The sequence below is a fragment of the Xiphophorus maculatus genome, chromosome 14 (assembly GCF_002775205.1).
Source record: "Xiphophorus maculatus strain JP 163 A chromosome 14, X_maculatus-5.0-male, whole genome shotgun sequence".
Classification (NCBI taxonomy): Eukaryota; Metazoa; Chordata; class Actinopteri; order Cyprinodontiformes; family Poeciliidae; genus Xiphophorus; species Xiphophorus maculatus.
Window position 1 is genome coordinate 7,516,922 of NC_036456.1, and position 25,367 is coordinate 7,542,288.

The 25,367-nt window shown below is 40.5% G+C and overlaps 1 protein-coding gene across 1 annotated transcript in view; it reads left to right on the top strand.

Annotated features, from left to right (window-relative positions):
* The first annotated feature begins 638 nt into the window (after positions 1-638).
* LOC102235418 (tumor necrosis factor ligand superfamily member 10-like) overlaps positions 639-25,367 on the top strand; it is a 70,433-nt gene continuing 45,704 nt past the window's right edge. Inside the window, exon 1 of the mRNA XM_005806417.3 lies at positions 639-1,339. Within this exon, the coding sequence (XP_005806474.2) occupies positions 1,076-1,339 (264 nt within the window). The 5' untranslated portion in view covers positions 639-1,075. The remainder of the gene's footprint in view (positions 1,340-25,367) is intronic.

A 25,367-nucleotide genomic window follows, 5' to 3' on the forward strand; every position in this document is an offset into this window, starting at 1 on the left:
ATTCAATCAAAGGGGGGTAACACTAGCTATCAGGAGGAGGGTGTCTTTACCTTCCCCCTGACTAAATACAATTTTTTAAAAATATCTTTTGTTAAATGAATTAAAAAAGGTTTTTTTTTCTGATGTTTGTCATTTAATTTCTCTGTTCTCCAGACGTTAAAAGATTAAATTAGACAGATGACTATTTGTTGACAAAGGACTAATTATTTAATGGGATTTCCTAATTTTTCGCGTAGCTGTATCTGACTTTTTTTTAATTATATGAATCCATCTTAGATAAAAGAGATGAATTCTGATTCATAAGGTCAATTAGAACTAGAGGACAGCGCCCTCTGGCGGGTCAGACTGGAACTGAGTGAAACTCAGACACGCACAGACTTATAAACACAATAACATGACATGTTTGGGTTACAGCGTTCAGTTTATGATTTTTTTTAATTTTTTTTACACAAACCATGACGTTGACGAAATGTTTGACCGGAAATAAGAAGCTGAAAAGAAGCTAACACTCTTAGCGGCACAAATGAATGAATAAAACCGAGATGTTTTCCATTATTTCTATTAAAGATTAAACCAGCTGAGGTTTCTCTAGTTTCTCGCGCTCACACTTTTCCTGTGTGTTTTGGCAGTGAGTGGCATTACAGTCCCGTGTCTTGAGTCTCGCTGAAACAAAAAAGGAAACCGCATGTGTGTGTCGCTGCGCGTGCGCGCGCGCGCGCGCGCATTCCTCCACAGCTCCAGGGTGATGAAGAGGTTAAGCCTGCCCCTCCGCGCTGCGCTCTCTCTCGGTTTTCAGCCCACCAGCCCAGCTGCCTCCTCCAATCCAACCTCATACGGCAGCTGAGCGGAGCGCCGAGCAGACATGGACACATCCACGCTTTAACTTTCGCCGCTCTGCCTTCTCCTGCCTCCCTTGCGCTGAGCTCCCAGTGTAGAGAAAGAAAAAAAAAAGACTTCACTGGTTGGCGGCCGCATGGGAATGTAAACATTTCTTCTCCTCCTTCTCCTTTTTTCCCAACAATTTCCACTTAATCCCGTCACTTTCCGTGGAAGGGCTATTGTTGTTCCAGGCTTCATGCTCCCCTCATGCGTCGGGAAAGCCATGGCCTCTCCAAGCGCACAGCAGCACCACCACCAGCAGCAGAACCAGGACTACTTCAGGTCGGTGAGCAGCGAGTCCACCACCTACATGATGGTCCCCACGGGGAGCCCCGGCGGGACCGCGCGCCGGGAGGCACCGTCCAAGCTGTGGTTGGCCATGGTGGTGATCGTGGTCGTGGTCCTGCAGATTGCGTCCACCACTGGGCTCTTTGTCTACCTGAACATGTCCATCTCACAGGTAGGAGCTGCTTCCCACTTGCTTTTCAAAGTGTGTCTTTACAGCATGTGCGCGCGCCTTCTAAAATGTCAAAGATCGGTCAAAAATCTATCGCTTAACATTAAGGTACTGATATCATCTCACAGCTGTGCCGGATGTGGCCATTTCCATCGCTATAACCGTAGATTTAGTGGATGTTTATCTTCTGAAGCGATTTCCAGAAATGTTACCTAATGATGTGTTTTGGGATAATAGGTCAAACTTTAATTTCTGAGGTTTTTAATTGATTAGTTGAGGTTCTTCCCCACATTTTTAAAATTTATTTATTTTGACATGTTATGAACTTTCGGGTGCATCGTTCATTCTGGGCTCTTGCTCTACCTGAACATGTTCGTGTCGCAGGCAAGAGCTGTTTGCCACTTGTTTTTAAAAGTGGCAAACAGCCACTTATATATATACAGATATGTAATATCGCAATTTTCACCGCTGTAAACATAGATTTATTGGATGTTTTTCACCTATTTTCACAAATGCTACCTGTTGATGTTTTTGTCTAACTTGAACTTTTGAGGTTTTTAATTGGTTAAGCGGAAGGAAGTTTTGGCTCCCTCACTTTTTGACACGCTAGCTTTCCGAGTGTCTCGTGCACCCCGGGCTCGTGCTCTTTTTACCTGGACATGTTCACGTCGCGGCTGTTTCCCACTCAGCTGCCTGTCAGCCGAGGCAACAAATCTTCATCGGATGAAACACACAGATCTTTTCTTTGTTGGAGAAACACACATAAACTAGCCACGAAACAAGCTATGAAAAAGCTGAGTGGTTGCTTTTACAAACTTGCTAACACAAATGCTGCATTATAAAACAAAATGGAAGGTTTTAGGACACGCTTTTTTTTTTTTTTTTTTTTTGACTTGTTAGTCGTTTTTGGGAGGAGGCATGTCCTGCCAGACCGTGGGCTCCTCAAACAACGCAATTCAGAAGCAATCCCGATTTTGTGTTTTGCTCTGTCCAGCTGGGTTTATTGAGCAGAAATGAGTTCAGCCTTGTGTGTAAAAGGAGGGGAGCATATTGGAGCCATTTGGGCAAGCGGAGGCTGCGAGCTCTTAAGTAGGTTACAGATGTTGTGTGCAGAGGTGAAAAATGGGGGTCAGTAATGGAGGTGACTCAGACTCCTGGGCTCTGACAAAATGTCATTCTTATCTTCTGAAATAATTCCATAAATAATGCGTAACGCACTTTGTCTGTATCTCTTAAAACATTCTGCTTGAGAATGGGTTGGTGATATCTCATAATTCAAAACTAAGCTCAGACAAGTAAAACAGTAGTGTCTTTTTTTTGTTGTTGTTGTTTTACTCCTGCAGATAATGAAAGTGAAAGTCACCAGTTAGAATTGAAATCAGAAGCAACTTGTTGCTCACTGAGTCACAGCAAGGGGGGAAATGCACTTTTTTAAAGCCGCCGTTTGTTTTGCCTCTGCTCGGTGGACTCTTACAGACTCATCAGATAGGACAGATAGAGCTTATCAGTCTCTTTGACTCACGATTGTGTCAAAGTCCATCTGTGTCTCCTTTCTCTTCCCATTTCCAATAAACAGCAATCAGATCGAGCCACTGGCGTAAGCAGGAAGAAGCCTCTGCTGTTTGCTAAGTTGACTGCCAGATAAGATGCTTGGTTTCGGATGCTCCCAAAAGAAGTGCCACATACAAATATACGCAATGCCTTTGAACTTTTTTCGCATTTGGTCATGCTGCAACCGCAAACCTCAATATATTTTGCTGGAACTTTAAAACTTGAAAAGTGTAGCATGCGTTTTATCCAGTGCCCTCGTGTCAGTACCCTATAAAACAACTTCTCACTGAAATTACAGCCACTAGTATCTTGAGGAATTTCTCAAACCGCCTGTGGGCATCCAGAGACTGAAAGCTGAACTTAATATACTCTATAAAATTACTCAAACTCAATCATGCTCCGGAGCACCTGTTAACTTCAATCTTAAAGTCTTACCACATATATTCAATTAGGTTTAGATTGGAATGTGAATATGCATTGACGCATTCTCACTGATGTGGTCTTGGCGAACTGGTTTGAGTGAAATACATACCACTTTTTTTTTAACTTGTACAACATTTTGAAAACCAGCGCTTTTTCATGCAACTTCTTGTTGCTCTGCCACATGACATCCCAATACACTGAAGTAAAATTCTTAAGGATAAGAAGGAAGTGAAGTGCTGTCTTGGTTATGCTTATATTCCAACAGGAGATCCAGAGTGTTTTTTTTTTTCCTTTCTGCTGCATTGTCCAGTCTGCGTCGTGGTTCGTCTTTAGTTCTACCCCGGGGTCATCGCGGAGTGTGTCCAGCACTGTCAAGCACTTCACACACACTCTCCTGTTGCGCATGTGTGAGAAAGCAAATATCCAGAGAATATGTGACAACAGGATGTCTACCAGAGCTTCTGCGTCAACCAGGTCTTTTGTGACATTTTTTAATTGATGCTTTGCTTCCAAGCATCCAGGGTTAATTGTAATCACTGAAAGTAGTTCTGAATGGACTGCTGATGATCAGCAGTTCAAGAATGTTTCACACATTTTTCATTTTCCATTTTCAAAGGAGTGTTATTCGTTGGTTTGCTTGTCCATTGGCTTTGGCTTCTCCTTTCCTGTCCTGTGTCCACCATCCAATCATTTGTCTTTACATCCAGCTGTATATTAGACAATCTGCTTATTCATTCATCTTTTGTCTTTCAGTCTGTTGATCCATGCATCCAGCTATTTGCAAAGCTATCAGTTTTTCTTCTTTTTGTCCTTCCATCTGTTGATCCAGCTATCCGTGTCAGTACTTTTTTCTATCATAACACTGCCATATGTGTTTTTTTTTCTATCGGTTCTTTGTTCGCTTGGAAATAACTGCCATAAACTCATGCTGAACTTTCGTATTCATAATTCAAAATCTGAAAAACAAGTTACCCTGATGCTCCTCTGACTTCTGCAAGCCTTTTCTTGTTCTTTGGCCTCTCAGAAACATGACTTTAAATGCTTTTAAAAGCGTATTTTAATATTTAATGTCAGTATTCGTTGTCAGTTTTCTGCATTCACATCCGGAAGCAAAATTTTGTTGTATTTTACGCTCTCTTTTATTAACCTGAGAAGAAGCAGCACGTGTGTTTACTTTAAGAACCACTGAAGTCAAGGTTCTGGTTTTAAATCGGCCCAGCGGTTAAATTTGCGAGTGTTAAAAGGAGCCCATCTGTTTCACTCCAAACAACTCGATATATTACCGGTCCATTCGGAGACGTCCAAGGTGACAAGCGGTTGGATGGGGAGCGGAATCAGTCATGACACTAGATGGAGAGACTTAATGAAAAACATGGGGCTTGTGTGTGTCTCTATGTGTGTGTGTGTGTGTGCAGGGGGGGAATCCCCTGGTTCCCATGTGAAGGCCAGCTATTTTTAATCTGGAAACAGGCCCTTTTCTTTCGCTTTGCGGCCCGCTCAACAGGCCGTGCCAGTCTGCTTACGGGACAAAAGATATGCGGGACAATAAACATTGTATGGCGGAGGAATTCTCTGGAGCTTCGGCATTCACACGAAAACAAACAAACACGTGCAAATACAGAAGCGGCTAGGCACGGATTCGACGCTGCTGGATGAAGCAAAAACATCAAACCAGGGATATACATCCAGATCATAAGCTCTGCAGCTGCGAGACAAGTCGAGAGAGTGCATTTGGGCAGCTTTCCCAATACATGACAGTAAATGAAAACAACTGAAAGCTAGCTCTCTTTCCCCCACACCCCCAAGCATTTTAAATCACATCTAGCTTAAGTACCCCCACAATTTTTCCTAACAATGTTACATAAAGGCAAGAAATGGGGAGCTTGTGATCCTACACATCTGGTAAGATAACTTTGTGAAGGGCAGGAAATTACATCAAACCAGTAAATCACAACTAGAAATAAACTTGAAACTTCAAGTAATTTAATGCTTTAGTTTATGTGTGTCTACATTTTTTTTTTCATTTCACAAACTTTTCCTCATGTTGGGTAAATTTAAAAGCATTGTTCCAGAGCAAGGCAGTCAGTCTTGTAGTGTACATTTATAGTTCTCGCAGTACTGAAGCTAAATTACTTGGGGGTGGACTGTACAAGACTTATGTTTTTTTGCTAATTGGGATTTGATGATTTAGAATTGGTTAAAGCAAAGACATGTTGCACGTCATTGTTTACATCCGGGAATTTTGCGCATACGCACAACGTTGGAGGGGAAAAAAATTGTTCTTTTACGTGCCATCCATAGCCGTGATGCCGGGGTAAAACAACTCCGTTAAAATGAAACCTGGAGATGTAGGTATTATTAATTTAGTACAGTGTGCCCCAGCAAAGGGAAAATAATGCAGAAAAACAGTTTTAGAATAACTCAAAACCATTCAAATTCTTCTTTTTTCTCACTCGGCTAGCTACAGACTTGTTGCCATAGCAGCTGGCAAACAACAACGGCGCTAGTGTATCAGGACACGCTACCAAAAAAACGTGCCGTCATTTCCCAAACAAAGAGCAGAACATTCAGTCCGTTACAGTTTTACATTTACAGAGTTGATGTTTATTTTGTGATTATTAATAAAAGATTGTTTGAACACAGCGGTGGTTGATTAGCTCATTTAAACACCTGCTCTACTAATTATCTGTCAGACTGCTGGTGTGTGGGTCACCTTGGTTTTTTTGACTGAACCGAAACACACCGAATTCTGCAGCCCACCTACATGTCAAGGTTGTCTAAGTCAAGCTAGCATAGCTCCCACCTCTCTCTAACTTTTTTTTTTAATTTAAACTTTTTCCTGACCTTGTCATCTAGTTGTAGTGTTGACAATTAGTAGCAAAGCACTGCGTCCCTTTTGTTTTTTGTATATCACACGTACATTTAAGATTTAGCGGGTTAGACAGATAAAACCAATCATAGTCATTTTTGGCCAGCAGTGTTTTGCCCTCCAGCGTAAAGCTGAGGGTCGGGATCATGCGTGATCACGCCACACAGGCATCGGCATGATAACGTGCTATAGGCATGTTATTGTCATAAAAAATTGCACATGGTGGCCTCGTGCTAAGTGGTGGAGCAGGTGTGCAACATACCGAGGCATCGGTCCTCGATGCAGCTGTTCTGGGTTCGATTCCAGACCCCTGGTCATTTCCTGCATGTCTTCCCCTTCTCTCTGCTCTACTTCCTGTCCAGCTACCAATGAATAAGAGCCACTAGTGCCAAAAAATCCTCTAAAAACAACACATGAGATTGGAGAAATTAAAAACTCACCATTGTTGCTGTAATCTGCCATCCTGTTAACAACATACAAAAACTTGGGAGTGCTTTCATTGCCAGGAAGCTGCTTATCAGGAAACCTTGTGCTGTGTCTATGGTCAACTATTAAACTTAATAAATATTCATATTTGATAACTTCCTGGATCTGATTACCCTCTAGATTTGAACTCGGTGCTGCAAATACAAACAATACCACTTGGAACCTCCGCTTCACTCTATATGTGTTTATAGAAGCAGGTTGTAGTCGCACGCGCCAGATGTGCGACTGTCACAAACCGGGGCTTTCTGTTACAGTTGTGCTGACTTGTGTAAAGTCTGAAGCTTTTTCTCTGCTATCGTCTGTTTATGTGTATGTAACTCCTTCCTTTTCACATCGCCGCTCCTCTTTGTTATTGTTTGGGTTCACTGATAGGCGCTGATTCACCCTCACGCAACAACACACTCGTTGAGTGCGCCAAAGTTCCTTGTACGTCTGTGTGTGTGAGGTCTGATGCATACTGTTTTCTCTTACTGTGGAGGTTTTTGTCTGGGGTAAGTGGATGTGTGTGGTCCGTGCAGTCCAAAAAATTGGCCAATTTGTCATCTTTCTTCCTTGTTAGCATGATTTAAGTGTGTGCTTGCACAATGATTTCTAGGGATTTGGTCTTTGTTATGAACAAACTGAGAGAAAACTAGGAAAAATCTATCAAAATATTGAGAGGTTTCCTTCCTGCAACATGCCTACAGTAGTGAAGGGGTCAGGTTTAGAGGTACTTACTACTAATTCAGTGTGTAAAATGTAGCATTTATCTTGTTCTGTGTTCAGTGCGCGGCATTGAGGACGTCCTGTGTTTATTCCTAGAGTTCTGGTTTGGACTTTTGCTTCCCACCTCAAAAGGTCATCTGAGGATCTTTTGGACAACGCAACAAACCATGGATTAGCTCATGTCCAGCCTTCTGCCAAATGTGACTTCAGCTCAGCCTCCGATTGCCAGGAAAAGAGACGGAGGAGTCACGCAAAAACAGACTGAGATTCAGCGGTAACAAAAAACAGTGAAGAGAAATTTTCACGGTATAGCACCTAAGTCACTTTTATAGTCAGAAACTGTCTCTTCTTGAAAGTAAAGATAACAATCATGTATCCTCTCTGCAGATAGAGATCTCAGAGGAAAGAACACGCTGATTGAAGAAGCCATCTGGTTTTGCTATTAAAGAAGTCGATGTAGCCTTTTCTGTAATCCACTTGTGGAGTAACAAACTGGCTACGCCTGCAGTAGAAATTGTCAGTTAAATATTATCGTTTTGTCTCAATTTCACAATTAAATGGGGTCCCGAATTCAATGCCCACGATGGGCGTTGAAGTCCCATGTTGGGCAACATTGTTCACACCAATGTTGGGCCAACAGGGAGTGGACTACCTGGTGCCTGGTTGACCAACAGCCCAAGGTCAAGCAGCAGGTGGTTTCCAGACCTGGCTCTAGAAGGGTTTGCCTTTACAAATACGACTGCATCTTATGTTTTCTTCATAAGAAGACTGGGCTTGTCGTGGCATGTTTCACAAAACATGTGTGTGTGTGTGTGTGTGTGGTTTGGGCACAGTAAAATCTTTCCATCTCATATTAGTAATTAGACAACATTTTGGAGCAAAATAAAATCTGTCACTCCAAATATTTAGATTTAATTCATAGCCACTAATAACTAATCCCCCATACGCCACAAACTGTAGCCAAAATACACAACGATCTCTCTCTCTCGCTCTCTCTCTGCCTGTCTTTCCACCTCCTGTCCCCCCTGTAGTCTCTGTGTGTTATGATTAAGGGTCCACATCACAGAATCAAGTTACAGTCAGTTTTAGGGCTCAAGGGTGGGACGGATTTTTCAGCAGTGATGCAAATACTTTTTAAAAGGATTTTTTTTTTAGGCAGATGGTAAGAGGAACTAATAATCTGGATTCAAAAGAGATCCCTGGGCACTGATCAAAAATTATTGAATGTATTTTATAAGGGCGAAAGCCCTCAAAAAAGCATATGAGGAAACAAGAGGATTATGTATAAATAACTGTTGAAGGAAGGTGAAAGGTAGATCCATTTGACTTCATTTTGTGTCTTGTCTCTGCTTCTTAAGTTAAAATAACAAGGCCAAATCCGATGTCAGCTGGCTAAAGTACATCAACAATTCAGCTTTTCGGCTTACTGAAATTCCAGAGTCATGCGATGAAAGTTACTGAAACCTCCAAAAGACAAGTTCTTCCTCAACTTTTTGGTCTGCACTGTACCAGAATCAGCCCAGTGTCCAGGCAAAGACCTCCCTGTTTGTGTAGCCAGGTCATTTGGACCAGGATGAAACGGAAATCAGGGATCAGAAGGGAAAATGAGTGGAAAGAGAAGAGAGGGAGTTTGGAGTAGAAACAGGACTCCGAGTCCTGTTTGGAGTTTTAGAGGAGTCTCTCTGTTTTAGACTCCCCTGAAAGGGGAGTCCTGTTTTAGGACCAGGGAGTCCTAAAACAGTCAAAGCAGTGACAGAGGAGGAAGATGGATGGGTTGCCTAAAGTCCTTATTTAAACCCACCGCGTGATACCCTCCAAACAATGGCTGTCCATGAACAGATCTATCATAGAAAGTGCTGTAATACCAATAAAGATTTGTTTTTTCCTTTGTTTATGGATTTTCTTTTGGACTTGTCACTCAAGTAAAATAAAACAACAACAAAAAACAATGGTTTTATTTTACTAATAAAATGAAAGCGTTAGCTTTTAGCTCTTATTTTGAGAAACAAACTTCTTGGTTGAGCACAAAATAATGTGAAATGTAAAATGTGTTGGAATCAATATTTCTAGGATTAACTAGTTCTTTATAAGCCCATATTTATATTGGGGTTCTTCTAAAGTCAAGATTACATTATTTTACTCAGACTCTGCAAAGCTTATGAACTTTTTGCTAAAAATACTACTTTATAGTTATTTTTATTGTTTTGTCAAATATCTTTTTGTATTACTGGTCAACAGTTGGGGAGATAGAAATTCTTATTTCATGAGTTTATTATGAGTAATAATAAATAAATTTTGAAGATAAAGTCATTCAGCTTTGGATTTGTGCATAACAAATCATGTTCCCTTTAAGTGGACCATCAGTATTCTTGTTGATGTATTATTCCAGTGAAAAAGTTTAACTGTTTTCATTGTAAAAAAAAAATAAGTGAAATGCTCCATCAACCATGCGAGACTAAACAAACTCAAGTTTTAAAATCTTCACACTGTTTATATTGTTTGGCTTCTTTTTTTTTATGAGGTATTTTTCATCGTCTTTGCCGTCGGTCGCTCCCGTCCAGTCGGTCTCTCGCTCCGCTGATAAAAGAGAAGCGCACAACAAAATCTTTAAATATGAACTTTCACTGCAGCTCCCTGCGGCTTTAAAAGCCCACTGAGAAAAAGACGTGAAAGTCGTATCAATAAATGAGGTACAAAAAACAACAACAATAACAATAAGATGGAGTGTGTTTCTGTCAAACGGCAGAAAAATTCCCATAAACCCCAGAACACTGGAGCTTTAACAAAGGGCCGAGGCTGAATAGGAAGAACGATGCAGAGCCGAGGATTAACTGTAAAGTCAAAGAGAACCGGAGAGCCATGAGCTGCTGTGCGTCGTACCATGTAATTGAGGACAGAAAGCCAACACACAGAGACACTCACACACATGTAAGACTTTTGGTTAGGCTAGCTTAATAACGCAGCACATTTGTGTTCTCATGTTGGAATGCTAATTAGGACGTGACCACAGCTGTGTTTGTGTGTCTCTCAGCTAATACTGTCTCCTATCACTGTGTTTGCTCAGCTAACAGGGCAATAAAGTGCTAATAAATGCTAGTTAGTGTTTGCAAAAGCAGTGAACACACGCATACGACGTCATCTAGCATGTAGCTATTTATGCTGCTCATATTTATGCTTATTATGCCAACATTTAAGGATTTTAAAACCTAAAAGTTTGGAATAAAATGATTTCATAATAAGCTGGTATTAGTTGGACAATTAGTCGAACGAGCTTGATGAGAGGTTACTCTGGATTTCAATCTAAATCAAGAAACAAGGTGTACACTGATGATCTTTGACCCTTTGGTTTTGTAAAAATTTAATGAACTTTGGCTCCGTTACGTTTTTTATCCTTCAGAAAGTTCAGAATCAGCAGCTCAAACTTAAAAGAAAATCTGAATCCATTCAATTTAATACTTTTTGTAGTACAGGACAAGTAAATAAAAAAAAAACTCAAAGAAAATTTGTCACTGAAGTAGGCAAAGTATTTTGAAAACAAAGATCTTAAATCTCACAATTTGCAATAAAGTAACTTGAATTACCAATGACGTACCTTGGCATACAAATTAAACATGACGCTATAGGCTTTGTCATCCTTTTAAAAGTCTCTTGACCTAAATAGTGTCAGCAATTAGTCAACCTATTTCTAAGAAGTAGGTCAAGTGAGATGACTAGAGAAACTTACAGGACCTGAGTGTTTGGTGGAAGAATAGGAGCAAATCCCGCTAGGAAACGCGATTACATTAGCGACAATACTTGATAAAGTGGGTGTGTCAAAGTACAAGCATTACTCATGTTTGTTGTCAGGCCTTCTGGAATGTGTGGTGCTATGAAGTGGACAAGTTCAAGAATATCAAAAACAAATGTCTAAAATATATTTTAAAAAAAATTATAAGCTTTACCTTATCTCTATAAAGCAGTGTACTTTGACAGTATTATAACATTTATCTATTAGTCTTCAAAATTCTTGCCATTTTCAGAGTTCAAGAAACAGATGAAGGTTATTGTTTAATGTGCAAAATGGAAAACTATTTGCATGGACCTCCGACAATGAAATGCAGCTCCGCTCAATCCATTTTCACCGACCTGCTCTCTTGTGCTGATCCACCTGGCCCTCATCTTGTGGTAACCAAATTATTCCCATTCCTACTGTAAACATATACAGAAGCTGCTTTTCTTTGCTGGAAAGTCTTCTACAACTGAACCACAATTAAAGGTGCACACTTACAGAGAACTGGCAAAGGACTTTTTAAAAGTGTGCTGCTATTTTGCTTTAAACACGTTTATTCTGTTTAAGATTTGTCTTTCCCAATAAATTCAATACTTTATTCACTGCTGGTGACTTAATTCTCAACCTGTTGTCACAATGTTCCCTATCTTGCTATGTTTGCTAGCGCGTTGAAAAACATCTGTCACAAAGGCCAAAGTAGCAGTAGTGCATTAATATTGGGATTCATTTACTGTAGTTTAAACTGTGTCAAGATGGAGCATGTTACTGTTGTCTAGATGTGGACATCTCTTTTTATTTTATTTAGTTTTATTTTTGTTTTTAAGGATCAACTGATGGTCTGGTAGTGTAATTTTAATGCTTTATCAGGCCTCAAGCTTTACTATTAACTGAATAAATCAGAAAGTATCAATTTCACTTTTTAGTTTCAAGCTTCTGCCAAGCTGAGGTGAGTGAACCACCATCAGTGCATTTTGTAGGATTTGGCAATTTCATACTTTTGTCATTGTTAAAATATTGGTGAATGTATCCAAAAAATGCAATGTTCTGGTGATGAAACATTTTAGCTTCAATAACATTCCATGCCAGCTACGCTAAAGCTAACACAGACAAAATGCTAGCTCTGAATATACGTGGTAAACAAAGATTTACTCTTCTTCAGAGACAGTATGGTTGTATTGGAAATATTTATAAATGTATGCGCATTTCTATTTCCCACCTTTCGAATGTATACTTATAAATAACAGTGGAAACTTAGCATAAGGATAGCTAATGACAAGCAACAGCACATGAAAAGACTAGATTTTATGTCATTTTGGGGTGTTACTGGATTAGCATGATCCCAGCCTGAAAATGGAGATTTGTTCTGGTACAAGAAAAACATCTTCTTGGAATCAGCCAGAACATGTCCACAGGCATTTTCTCTTTCTAATTCTAGTGCTAGTTTTTTTTTTTTAACTCTGAACTCAATAATAAGAGCTGCCTGTCCACCTGTCAGATCGCATAAATGTAACAATTAAATGCCCATTGAATGCTTTTCACTCTAATCTCCCCCAAATCTCTTCTCCAGCTCTTGTCCATGACGGTTTACTCACTAAACCTTACTGTTGGCCTCATCCCTTGTCTTGCCAATAAAAAACATTTTGGTTTTGACTTTTTATTTAAAATAAAATCTGTCTATAACCCCTTACAAGATTTTAGCGGTTAAAAAAGAGAGACAAAATCTCTGGTCATTGTTGTTCCATTCTATCAGAGTCTCTGGAGTAAATTTTTGGCCGTATGTCTCTTGAAATAACTTCACATTTGTAGGAGCTTCTAAGGTGTTTGGACATGCAGGAACAAAAGTCATCCGTAAATCAACCTTTGAGCACACATTTGGCTCCGTGTGCAGCTGCCGAAAGGAAAACCGTAATAATATCTTTGGGGCGAAAAGGGCAGTAAGTCAAAACGTCCCTTCAAGTCTTGAATTTAAAGTAACATTGTCAGTTTTTGTTAACTGTCTTTGCCTGTAAAATACAGTCGGCGAGCGGGCGCAAACTCCACATGACAGCGTCGTAGCTCTGACACGGCGTTGTATCACAAAAAGAACTGACTGCGTTTTCCACAAATTGCCATTCGGTGTTTAATTTTTGGGTTAATTTGAATTTAGTTTTTCATATCCAAATAAATGGAGTAATTCCTTCCAGACGTTTGGCAGAGAGGCAGACGAGACACATACTGTACTAGTTATGAGAAAAGCACAGAAGTCTTGTTTCCAGAAATGGATGCGTAGGCCTCAGCCTTCGGTAACATAGATAAAAATCTAGAATTATTATGAAAGCATGCTTCCAATAGCAGACCGGGGCTTTAAAAATATTAATATCAGGGAGTGACAAAAGAAAACCTCTAGACGTTTAAGCGATGCTTACATGTTTCTGTTTCTACTTTGAGAGTTACATTGATTTTCCTCTAGGGGAGCTCATAGTGAATCAGATCATTCATTTCTGAAATGTGTTGTAAAACTTCTAAGGTAAAGGTAAAAAAAAATCTAAAATAGAGCTATAATTTTGTGAGTAAAGCAGGGGCACCATATAGGGGGGGAAAGTTATGACAATTCTAAGAGCCCCTGACCAACAGGGGGCCCTCCATAATTATTGTTTTTTTTTATTCATAGAAATTTTAAAAAAATTTCTATGAATGGCATTCTATGAATGCCCTGTCAATTACAAAATTAATTATATTGTGTTTTTTTAAAAATAGTTTTTAGCAGTAAAAATTAAATGTTAGACCAAGACCAGACCAAAAAGCACACATCCATATTTGCACTGACTAATAAACTTGTTTTTCTGTTTTTCGTCTTTCACAAGGCAGAAACATCCAGGAAATGTTTCCAACTCGGCTGTCGGCATTAATCATCTCATTTAGAGAAAGATCTATGAACTGGAACAACTTCCCTTTCAAGCCTGGATTCTCGGAACAATCAAGGAAAACATAATAATGACAACAAATCCCTCTAGAGTCTCTAACAGGTTCCCTTGGCCTCTAAAAGTTGGCAAATGTGCAAGTTGGCAGCTTCAGCAGCGTTCAACACCTCGTGAAATATCTGAGATGTTTCTGAGTAATTTCTGCTGGATAACAATAACCGGTCGAGTCGCATGGCAAAGTTACAGCACGTCAACAAAGAACAGCTGTGGAGGGGAGGCCTTGACTGCTGTCGCATTGGCGCGGCTTTGAATCTAAATTTGAAAAACAGATCTAGTTTCTGTCAAATCCTTCTGGAATAACACAAGCCATGACCGAAATGAAACACATCTAGCTTTCATTTGAGGATAAATCTACTTTTCTTCTCTGAACCGTTGAGAAGAGTCATTGGGAGAATAAGCCATCATTGAGAAATATTACATACTAATCACAAGTAGTGTGACTTTATTTGCAGATATTATTCAGTGTTGGCATTTGAAAGTATTACACTCTGATGAACTTGTGGTTTCTTTCATCAGAGAATCAAGGCGTGTTTGGATGAGGGAATAAAATCATAACATAATGTAAAGCTAAAAAACTATCAATTTAACGTAATACTGTCCCTTTAAAAGAAAGCACACTCTTTATTTTCAATGACTCACCACTATAGAAGGAATTTAAAAAGCAAAAATATATATAAGTATGCATCAACTCAATCCCTCAACAAAGTTTGAAGTTTTAAGAGACAAGACAATCATTGATAGGAGTGCAACTTAGGTGGCAGTTTGGATAAATGTGATTAGAATAGCAGAGTTTAAAAATATACACACACCCAAGCCGCTAACCAGATTGCGAGAAGGTCACACAAGACGCCCTGTGCTCTCGGAAGACACTAATTCAGGAAAATGTCCTCCCCCATCAATGATTTCCTCAGCTCCATAAACCACCTGCAAATGTCCGTAGGTGCTACAAGTGGAATACCAGGATGTGACACCAAAGGTCAGCAGTCTGAACCAAGACTTTGTTGAAAATGACCAGGACATTTGTGGGGAGTCATGTACATTTGACCTGCTTTAGAAAATGCAGCCTCTGCTAGGCCTGTTATGGTATGCTAGTTATTCTTGTAGTGATTCTGAACCAAAAACACTAACAGGACGAAGGAGAAATATGTACTTTCTCTCTTACAAGTCTTTTTTTGCCTTGCATTGTAAAACATTCTCCATACCACCGAGTTAATTTTTCGCAATACTCTACCCTCACCTCGTTTCAGGCGTGAACTCATGTCTGAAAGCTTCTCAAGTGGAAAGTTGTTCAAGCATGCTATCGGGTTTAATCTCCACATCTGTAATCCAAGCACATGTAAACACAACACAGACCTTCTGCAGAGGTTTCAGTAGGAATGTGAAAGGTAGAATCCCCAGAGTCCACTGAGAGTTTATTGTGGCTGACATCTCTCTCTCTCTGTTAGTAAGGCAGGCTGACAGGCAGGCAGACGTTTCTCATACAAACACACTCTGTTCGTCGTTCCAGTTTTGCCCAAGTACCTTCTCCTTCCCTTTAAACAATAGCTGCAACACAACTCTAAAAGTAACGGGCTTCAGGCTTCAGCCTCCCTGAAGTGCCTGCTATTTTTGTCTTGAAACAAACTCCAGTCAGCTGCAATTCATGTCAGCATTAAACCACGTAGAGCTCTGTCTTGAGTCATGCTTTGTCACCACCTCCATACATAACCACATTTACTGTAAATGACAAACATGCCCACCCACAGGCCTCTTAAGCAGCCCGCGGGAAACACATCGTCCCAGTTAGTGGAGTTTCACCACATCCACTGTGTGTCCTTGAGTCAGCATCTGCTTTCAACTGGACTTTAATAGTCCCCCCCCCACCCTTTTTTTTTTTCCATCCACTTCACTTAATCGAACAGGACTCATAATGGAAAAGTATTTTCTTGAGTTTGTCCTGATCTGCTGAGGCAAAAAATGTTCTGGTTAATCTTAATTTGGTTAAATACACACCCTGAAGATAAACGATCTCCAGCTGTGTCCATTCAGATCGGATGCCACGTTGGAGCGGCTGCATGCATTTTCAGTTGTGGGTCGTCTGGTGAGAGAGGGAGCTTTAATAATTGCTGTGATTTTTGTATTCTGCTACATAGAGCAGTGAGGTTAACGGAGGGGGGCAGCTGGCGTTTGTGATATCACAATGTAAAGGGTCTCTATGCGTTAACCGAAGGCCTTGGGGGCATTGCAGTGGCGCAGGGGAAGAGCGCCTGACCCATGAGGCCTCGGTCCTTACCGGTACGTTCGTGTATTCACACAGTTTTTGGCTCGGCTTTGAACCCCAGCACTCTGGGAAAACCTGTGTGATCAGGTACAGTTAAAGAACCACAGGGCAAGTGGACTGTAGAAAGAAATTGCAGTTTGTACAAACAAATAAAGTTAGAATGTGAAGATGCCGTCTTGTTCTGTTGGACCCAACATTTGGGTATCGGCTCATGTATCATACTATCTGCACTAAATGCATAACCTTTAAGGAACTTATTTTCAGATCCAGGCGTAGTGTGTTGCAATAAACCGGATACACTTGAGTAAGTTTTATACTTGTAACTGATATTGTGGATTGGATATTGTTCACATGTACTATCAAAGAAGTTGTAAATGGTCTGTTTACAAACTCTTCATAATTTTAAAATAAATGATAAGTTGTTGTGGGGGTACCCCAAGGCTCAATCCTGGGACCCCTCCTGATTAATGTCTACATTGTTCCCACTAGCTCAGGTTCTAACAAGAAATACGATTAGCTACCATAACTATGCAGATGCTACACAGCTCTACGTTATGATGTGACCGGGAGGCTGAACTCATCCATCAAGCACTGAACAAATCAATGTGTGTGTGTGTGTGTGTGTGTGTGTGTGTGTGTGTGTGTGTGTGTGTGTGTGTGTGTGTGTGTGTGTGTGTGTGTGTGTGTGTGTGTGTGTGTGTGTGTGTGTGCGTGCGTGTGTGTGGGTGTGTGTGTGTGTGTGTGATACCTTTCTCCAGCTGAACAGAAACAAAACTGAAGTTATTATCTTTGGACCTAAAGAAGAACGATGTAGAGTCAGGGCACACAGTTGGCCTTGATTACTAATAAGTATAAGATTGATCAACTCATTTGATGTGTATTTGCTTCATGATTTTAATGATGACAATGCACAAAATGTAACGTTCACAATTGGATTGTGATCATTTTGATGATCATCACAATGACATAAAGCACTTTGAACTGCCTTGTTGCTGAAATGAACTTGACTTGACTTGAAAGATAAATCTTTGCAGCTTACTTTCTCTTTCTCGGCCTGATTCACTGGAAACCACGGTCGCCTTGAGCGTTTCTGCCGCTATATGAGAACACAGGTGACAGAGGCTCTCTGGAAAGTCCTGATTTCTTCTCACTGATCCTTCGTTTTGCCATTTTCCTCTTCTCTCCCCTTACTTTTTTTCTTTTTCTTCCATCATTGCTTAAATGATATCAGGAGCCAGAAACACAACTCCCGAGAGAAAAGCTAAACTTGATTGTAGCCACGTTAGATAAAAAAAATAATCGCCATAAACTCAAAGGGAGCCACACTGTCTGTATCTTTATCTCCACAAATCTTAACAACTCCTTTTTTCCCCCCAAACAGTGACATTCTTAATTGTTTGAAGCAAGAAGGAAGTTAAAACAGAAATAAAGAAACAGCAGGCAGGTTCCACCCTGCTTTTGTATGTCTTTAAACTCTCTAAACTGGAAGAAATCCAAAGGGGCAAAATTCACAAAGAAAGGTCATCGTTCCCACATGCACGAGCAGGGAGTGGTTTTCTGCTGTCTCGCTGCGGGCTTGTGTACACTCTCACGAATATTAGCTCATGCAAACCCTCGCCTGCACCGTCGACTCACAAAAGAAACTCGATTGCATGACTTGGCGTGGCGTTGCGATTGGCAGGTGAAACAATCGGCTGTTAGCGCTCCGCAGGTCTCGGAGGCACATGCTTGTTAGTTGACATTCTGCATGCCTGGTGACGAAAGGAAACCTGCAGCGAACTCACAAACGACTCGGAGGAGGAACCTAACTCAGCTGAATTCAAGGCCGCCTTCGGGCTTTGAGTTGTTGTTGACCAGAAGAAGAATTGACGCTTGAAAGCTACAATTAAAATCAAGAGTAAAAAACCCCCAAAAAACTGACATTTTCTAACAAAAGCTTAAACTCCTGCAGAACGGTCTCGGCCACTAAATAGATTACAGCACTAAAACACAGTGTGATGTACGGAGGTAGGAATGTCTTCTTACACTCCTCTCTGCTCTGCTCATAAGGCCATTATGTGACATCCATCTGTGTCTAATTCCACGTAATTTTCCTTTGAATTCACATGCTTAATCTTACACAGACATATTATTCCACTGTAATTATGTGGAAAGAAAAAAAAAAAAAGACATCCCCATTACTAAATTACTCCAAAACGTTGCAATCAAAGCAACTTTTTAATGTGTACCCAATCAACAACGCATGCTCTCATTTAAGTCTGAAAGCAGAAATCGACCTTTTGAAGGCGTTTGGTTCGGTAATAGTGAAATCAAAGCTGAAAGGAGGAGTTTATTGGCAGTATAAAATAAAACTGCAATCCCGCAGTTAAATTGGCATTTATGCCAATGTAGCTGGATTAAAATGAAATAATCCTCTTGAATGCAACATCAGCACTCTTACACTTCAAAAAACACAAAATCTTACAGAGTATTTCTGATCTAGTTTCTAGTGCAAATGTCTTCACTTGAAATAATATAAAACTAATTTAAAGGTAACTTTTCAACAAAATATAGGAGCTTGTTTTAAGCCAATAATTCCTTTATATTGGTGAAAAAGTTGTAGATCATGTCACATGTAACATTGGAAAAGGATCCCGCTAATCATTCGCAAGTCAGCAAAGTTTTTGCACTTCTGCGTCTCATTGAATGATTCATGGTTTTGTCATTTGACCAGTTTCACTTTCAGTTCATCTTATCGGGGAACAGTTTTGAGAAAGGAAGATCTTTACCTAAACAGAGTCCAGAGATTGGCATTTTGCGGCCGTGTTTCCGTCGTCCGGGGAATTTCGCAAAGACCAAACACTGAGGAAAATCGGAAACAAATAAGTGAGTCATGGAGTCGTAGAGGCAGAAGTGCTCACATTTGGGAGCGAGGGATCAGTTTTGGGGGCATTTTAACAAACACCTTCAGGACAGGGCTGGGACTTTCTTGTGTTTCCAGACTTAAGAATGAATTTAATATGAAACCCAAAGCTGCAAGTCTGCAACAATAAGCACTGTGCAACATTTTTTTTCCTTTCCCGATTAACGGATGTCTATCTTGTGCTTTCTTACTTTCTTACTTAAGGACATCAGAAGCACAGCCAGCACTTGTGTGGCTGCGTGACCCCAGAGTTTTCTAGACCCCTTCGCTGTTATTAGTGTGTTTTGGTCAAAACTCTCATAAAGCCCACCCCCCCTAGAAGCTGATATGTACTGTATGTGATGTTTTTTTGGCAAAGTGCAGGAGGAAGAGGGGATCCGTTGTTGCAAATTAAACAAAGACAACGCTCGTTTCGATGGCTCCACTGCATGACAGAGTGCTGAGAAAACCGACAGTCATTAAACATGCAACAGGGATAAATCACTTGCCTCCAACAAATAAATCAATGTCAGATCCTCACTGGCTGCCTGCCAAAAGCACACTGAAGCCCTACAGGGATGAGAAAGAGGGAAAAACATAAACTCATATGGGCAAACCCGTACACACGCAGTGGTGCAGATAAAACCGACTCATGTCAACCAAATTGTGTGATTATTTGAGAGTTGCCTGGGTAAATAAATTACGTTTCTTCCTTACAGAAAGAAAATAAGCTACATGTTTTAATCAATGATTTTGCCTAATTTAGCTAGTTGTTGCTAACTACAGATGCAAAGACTATAATGAATTGTGCTTCTTTTTTTTATTGTCCTGTGGTCTGAGTGTGATGTTCAGGAGGAGCGCAGCAGATGTTATAGACTGTGGGGCAGCAGGGCGGTATCCTGTCAGACCGTCAGTTTCCGAATCCACACACACACACAAAATCTTGCAAAAGCACATGCGGGGTCAGTGCGACTCTGCTGGACCGCGCACAGCTTGTTTTAAGCCAATAATTCCTTTATATTGGTGAAAAAGTTGTAGATCATGTCACATGTAACATTGGAAAAGGATCCCGCTAATCATTCGCAAGTCAGCAAAGTTTTTGCACTTCTGCGTCTCATTGAATGATTCATGGTTTTGTCATTTGACCAGTTTCACTTTCAGTTCATCTTATCGGGGAACAGTTTTGAGAAAGGAAGATCTTTACCTAAACAGAGTCCAGAGATTGGCATTTTGCGGCCGTGTTTCCGTCGTCCGGGGAATTTCGCAAAGACCAAACACTGAGGAAAATCGGAAACAAATAAGTGAGTCATGGAGTCGTAGAGGCAGAAGTGCTCACATTGGGGAGCGAGGGATCAGTTGTGTGGTTCAAATGACACAATTGCATGAGACTGAAAAAGTCTTTTGAAAAAGACATGACTACATCATGTCTTTTTCACAGTGATTCATTACTGCCAAAACAATGCATCCCAATTAAAGCACATTGAGAATCTTTCCATTGATTTGAATTGTAATTAAAACCTTTGTTCCTTCATGCTGCGTTCCAGTTACCTCGGAATTTGACAATTTTGCACCACTGACAGCCCAATGCAAACCTGAAAATTTACGCAGAATGAACTCACACGTTTCAGCTTTTTGGGCAGATTCAGCTACCGTAATTTATGTAGTAGGGCTAATGTTATTCAACTGAGACGATGGGACAAACTTAGTGGTCTCTTGTGAAAGCGAAGATGTTTAATAGCACCTGATATAATATTGTATCCTAAAGATCAACTCATCCATTTTTAGTCTGAATTTTGCTGATTTGTCTCTCTTCCTTGCTGAAAAGCCCTCCACTACTTTGAGGATTCCTTCAATTTCATACAAACGCTACATCAGGTAAGGGAACAACAGAACCTCAGACCGAAATAGTGAAACTGTCCGTTTAAGATCCTAAGAAAGATACAAAGTCGTGTTTACGTACCCGTGTAGACTGGAAGTAAACGAGTGTGTCTGAGGCTCAGCAGGATGGGTGGAGTCTGAGAGAGAAACTATTGAGTTCAAGGAAAACCTGCCAGTTCGCAGATTATGTTCTCCGAATTAATTATCACCGTAACTGAATCTGTGGGTTACTTTTGAGTCACTGACTCAGAGTTAAAGTTACCTTTTCTTTCCGGACTGAAAAACCACCGGGTTTCTATCATCTCAGGGTTCAGAGGGTTTTCACTAAAGCAGCTCCTGAATCAAATACCCACATTTATCTTTATAAAACAACACAAACAAAGTACTGTACTGGATTGGAAAACTCTATGCTACCATTGGTTAAGGATTATACAGCTTGACAAATCTTCCTGGACTTGATGTAGGTGGCTTGTTTTACATATATTGTTTTTTAAATGAATCGTTACCTTCCTAAAATAACTAAGTCATCTTTTGGCAAAAGATGACTTAGGGGGAAAAAAAAGATAATTTTTGTCAAAAAACGACCTCTGATATTATTCTGGGAAGGTGGTGATATTTTCCACCAACTTCACATTACTTATTCACAAGTATACTTTAGTTACAAAACAGCAAACCAAAAAGCCTTCTGAGTCAATGCTCCGGCCTGCAGACAAAACACTTTCAAGCTGACAATCAGTTTCAGTTGTACCTCACGCATGTCTTAATTTTCTTGCCAAGTACTTTTCTGCTTGAGACACCAAGTTACTCAACACGTCGAAGCGGGCTCCACCGTGTTCCTCCGCAGGGGTTTGGGCAATACTTTCGCACATTTGTTCGCTCTCCCGCATCCCTGTTTGCACGGTGTGATTTACGGGACGAGGTCTCGGCTGTTGTTTGGTCTTTAGCTCCCCGCCTTATTCGTTTCATCGCGGAGAATGGAGAGCATTGTCACCAACGGCAAACTCTCTCCTTCCCCGATCTTGCCATTTCTCCTCCAAAAGACACACGCTGTCGTTCCAGAACTCTGCCTCGCTGGATTTGAGTTACGTGGCTGCTTCTCCTCTTCCTAATCCTCTCAAATGAGACTCCTTCACTGCCAAGGAACTCCACGCACACAGACATAGGAACATGAAATGAGGGCCCGCTTTTCCAAGTGGCCCTCTGAGATATTCTTTTCAAGGTTCGGTGTCCTGCAAAAGCCAAGCGCGCGCACACACACCGATACACACTGATACACTGTTGGACATACACACCGAGAACAGGCCACACACATAATACATACGTACGCGCGCAGAGGGGGGAACAGTGCAGCATTGTTTGCTCCTTCCTGAGAGTCGGCTTCAGGATTTCTCTCCGGGGCCCGGTCTGTCAAACCAGAACGGACAGATATGAGGCACCGCATGTTTTCTGGCAAAGGACAGAGAAGTAAAGTGCGTTCAGGTAGATCGCTTAAAAATCCTCGTAAGAGTCTTTCTTGCCCGTAGCGGCGGATGATTATTCCCCAAAGCACAACATCGTGGGCTTTATCTCCAGCGCAAGGAGATGCATAAATGATTTCACATGAGGTTCTGACATCGCGACGCATTCTTTCCCCCAATGTTTTTGTTGTTCTTGGCTTTTAGGGGATGGATGTCTGAAAGCAATACTTGTTGGATGTAAATGCTGAACAGAAACATTCTAGTGTACTCTATAAACAACGTCTCAGGGCAACTTTGGCTACTTCGGTATTTTCAGCACAGCTCAGGATATGAGGCCCAACGTAAAACAATCTGGGTGTGTTTTGGAGAAATGATGCCGTCAAATTAAATTATTAGATATTCTCCAGATCTCAAAGAAATGCATCAACAGGAAACCCTGTAGAAACTGACCAGCTGCCAACTGACACTCAGCCAGGTTATAATCAGGCAGAAATGATCAAAGCAGAGATGACTAATGACCTGTAAACGTCTCAAGATTAAGTTTATTTGACTGAAACTCAGTTTCAATAAGGGTTTAATAAAAGTTAATCTAATCTGCTTTCACATTGCACTTATATATTAGGGCATTAAATGGGGATGAATTTCACAAAGTCAGAAACCAAGTGAGGTGTGCTAACATAAAAAAAATGTCTTTGTTGTCAACTGTGTGTTTCTTCTGTCTTTCACTGTTTTTATATTTACAACTGTAAGTTTTTACATGCTGAGGAATCATTGATTTTACTCTATTAAGATTATTCAGAAATTAATCTAGGATAATATTTTCCTGGTTATTCGTTTATTTGTTGCATAATCAGGATACTTTGCTTATCTGCATTCTGATATTTAGCATCCAACACTGGATAACCCTTAATATTCTACGGCTATTTATGGCCAGTCAATGAATCGCATCCAAACTTAGATGAAACAAAGATGTTGAAAGTCACATTAGTGAACCCAGTTGTTCAACCCCATCAACATGCCTCTACATCGGTTTTTTCTTTTCAATTTGTGGTCAAAGAAAAAACGCTTTTGTTAAATACGTAATACCATGTTTAGATATTTACTTCTCATGTGTAAAAGTGTAGGTACTGGAAATGAATAGAGTGCGTAACAATACATTCAGCTCACCCAACGAGACAGTACACAATATTCTCTTCTTGTATCGAGTGAATAAGACGATAAAAGAGTTTCGAATAAAGCTGCTCATTATATCGAGTCACAATCCTCATTCCAATATCAGTGTGCAGTATCACATCCAGCTGGGGTTTGTGGCTTTGACCAGTGTTACTATTTTAAAATTTGAATGACTTGACCACCAAATGCTTCACACACTGACACACAGAGCCATAAGGAAGATTTAAAGCAGATGCGATCCGTAATGACGTTGGCGGCTAGTCTTGGTACTTTACCATCGTTTATGCAGTTACACAATGTTCTCACACTGGATTTCTGCTTTTATGCTTTTCCTCAAAGTAAAAAGTTCGAGCAAAGTGCATTTAAACTCGTTAACTTCAGTTTTAACCAGTAGAAGTAACTTTGAATGTGGAGAAGCTACGAATCGGATGCTGACCTTAGCGTTGATAGCTAGCTACGGTGTACGACTAGTGCTAGCAAAACATTCTTTTCTCAGTGAATACTTTAACGCCATTTCTTCTTGTTTAATGTTAGCAAAATAAAAAAAGATTCCTGTGGCAACTCAAGAACTGTGGCAACTTTCCATTTCGTTTTTCAGTTTTTTCTGTGTTCGTCCGTCACTGTGGTTTGGCTTCGCTAGAAAACAGGAAAGGCCAAATTGCAGAGAACAATCAATCCTGCAGAAAAGCTCTTCAACGCCAACCTTCTCTCTGTCAAGGACTTCTGCAGGTCTAGGGTCAGGAAAAGGTCAGCTAGCATCTCTGCAGACCTCAAACTGTTTAGACGTTTCGGTCGGCATTGCAGAGCGTTTTGTGCGAAAAAAGGGGACGGCTTCTTCCAATCTCTCCAATGAACGCAGTGAACACCTTAGTGTTAGCACCTTAGTGCTCAGCTAATCCACTGTGAAACTAAATAAAACGTGAAAAGTTTGGCTGGATCTAATTTGGCGTGACACTTTGGGACGCTAGGGTCAACCATGAATAATTAGATTTACCGACACTTTTACTCAAACCTCCTTTTTCTTTTTTTTTTCCTGACATCTGACCAGAAAAGCATCTCATTTTATTAAGCTGCACAATAGAATTACATAATTTCTCATGTCTAGCAAGTGGGGGTTTTATGTTTGCTGCTGTTTTTCTTCTTTTTTTTTGGCTTTGAAAGCAGGGTGGTTGACTTACGGCTTAGAACTCAAGGGAAGGCCGAATCATGTGGATCATCACACTATTAAAACACACAGCTGTGTGGACAAGAGCATTGGGAATATTTCAGCGTAAAAAATTTAAAAAAAATTAAACAAGATTAATGTGTTTTGAAGAAAAATATATATACATATTAGAGCTCCAAAGAACATTGTGATTCGCTTGTAAAATTTCAGACTCTTTATGGAGCTCAAAAACAATTAATCAAACCTTTCAGAAGTGGTTCCCAAAAAAACACAAAGACAAAGCAATGTCTTAAAAAAATTTTACTGCCTCGGCTGGACCTCAGTTGTCACGTCGATTTGTTCCGATTGCTGTCCTTGCTCCCACAGTGATACTGCGTTTTGCAACTTCAGGAATTGGCGGGGAGGAGTTGAGATTGGCAGATGCACAGCTGTCAGAGGAACACTCTGCAGAGAG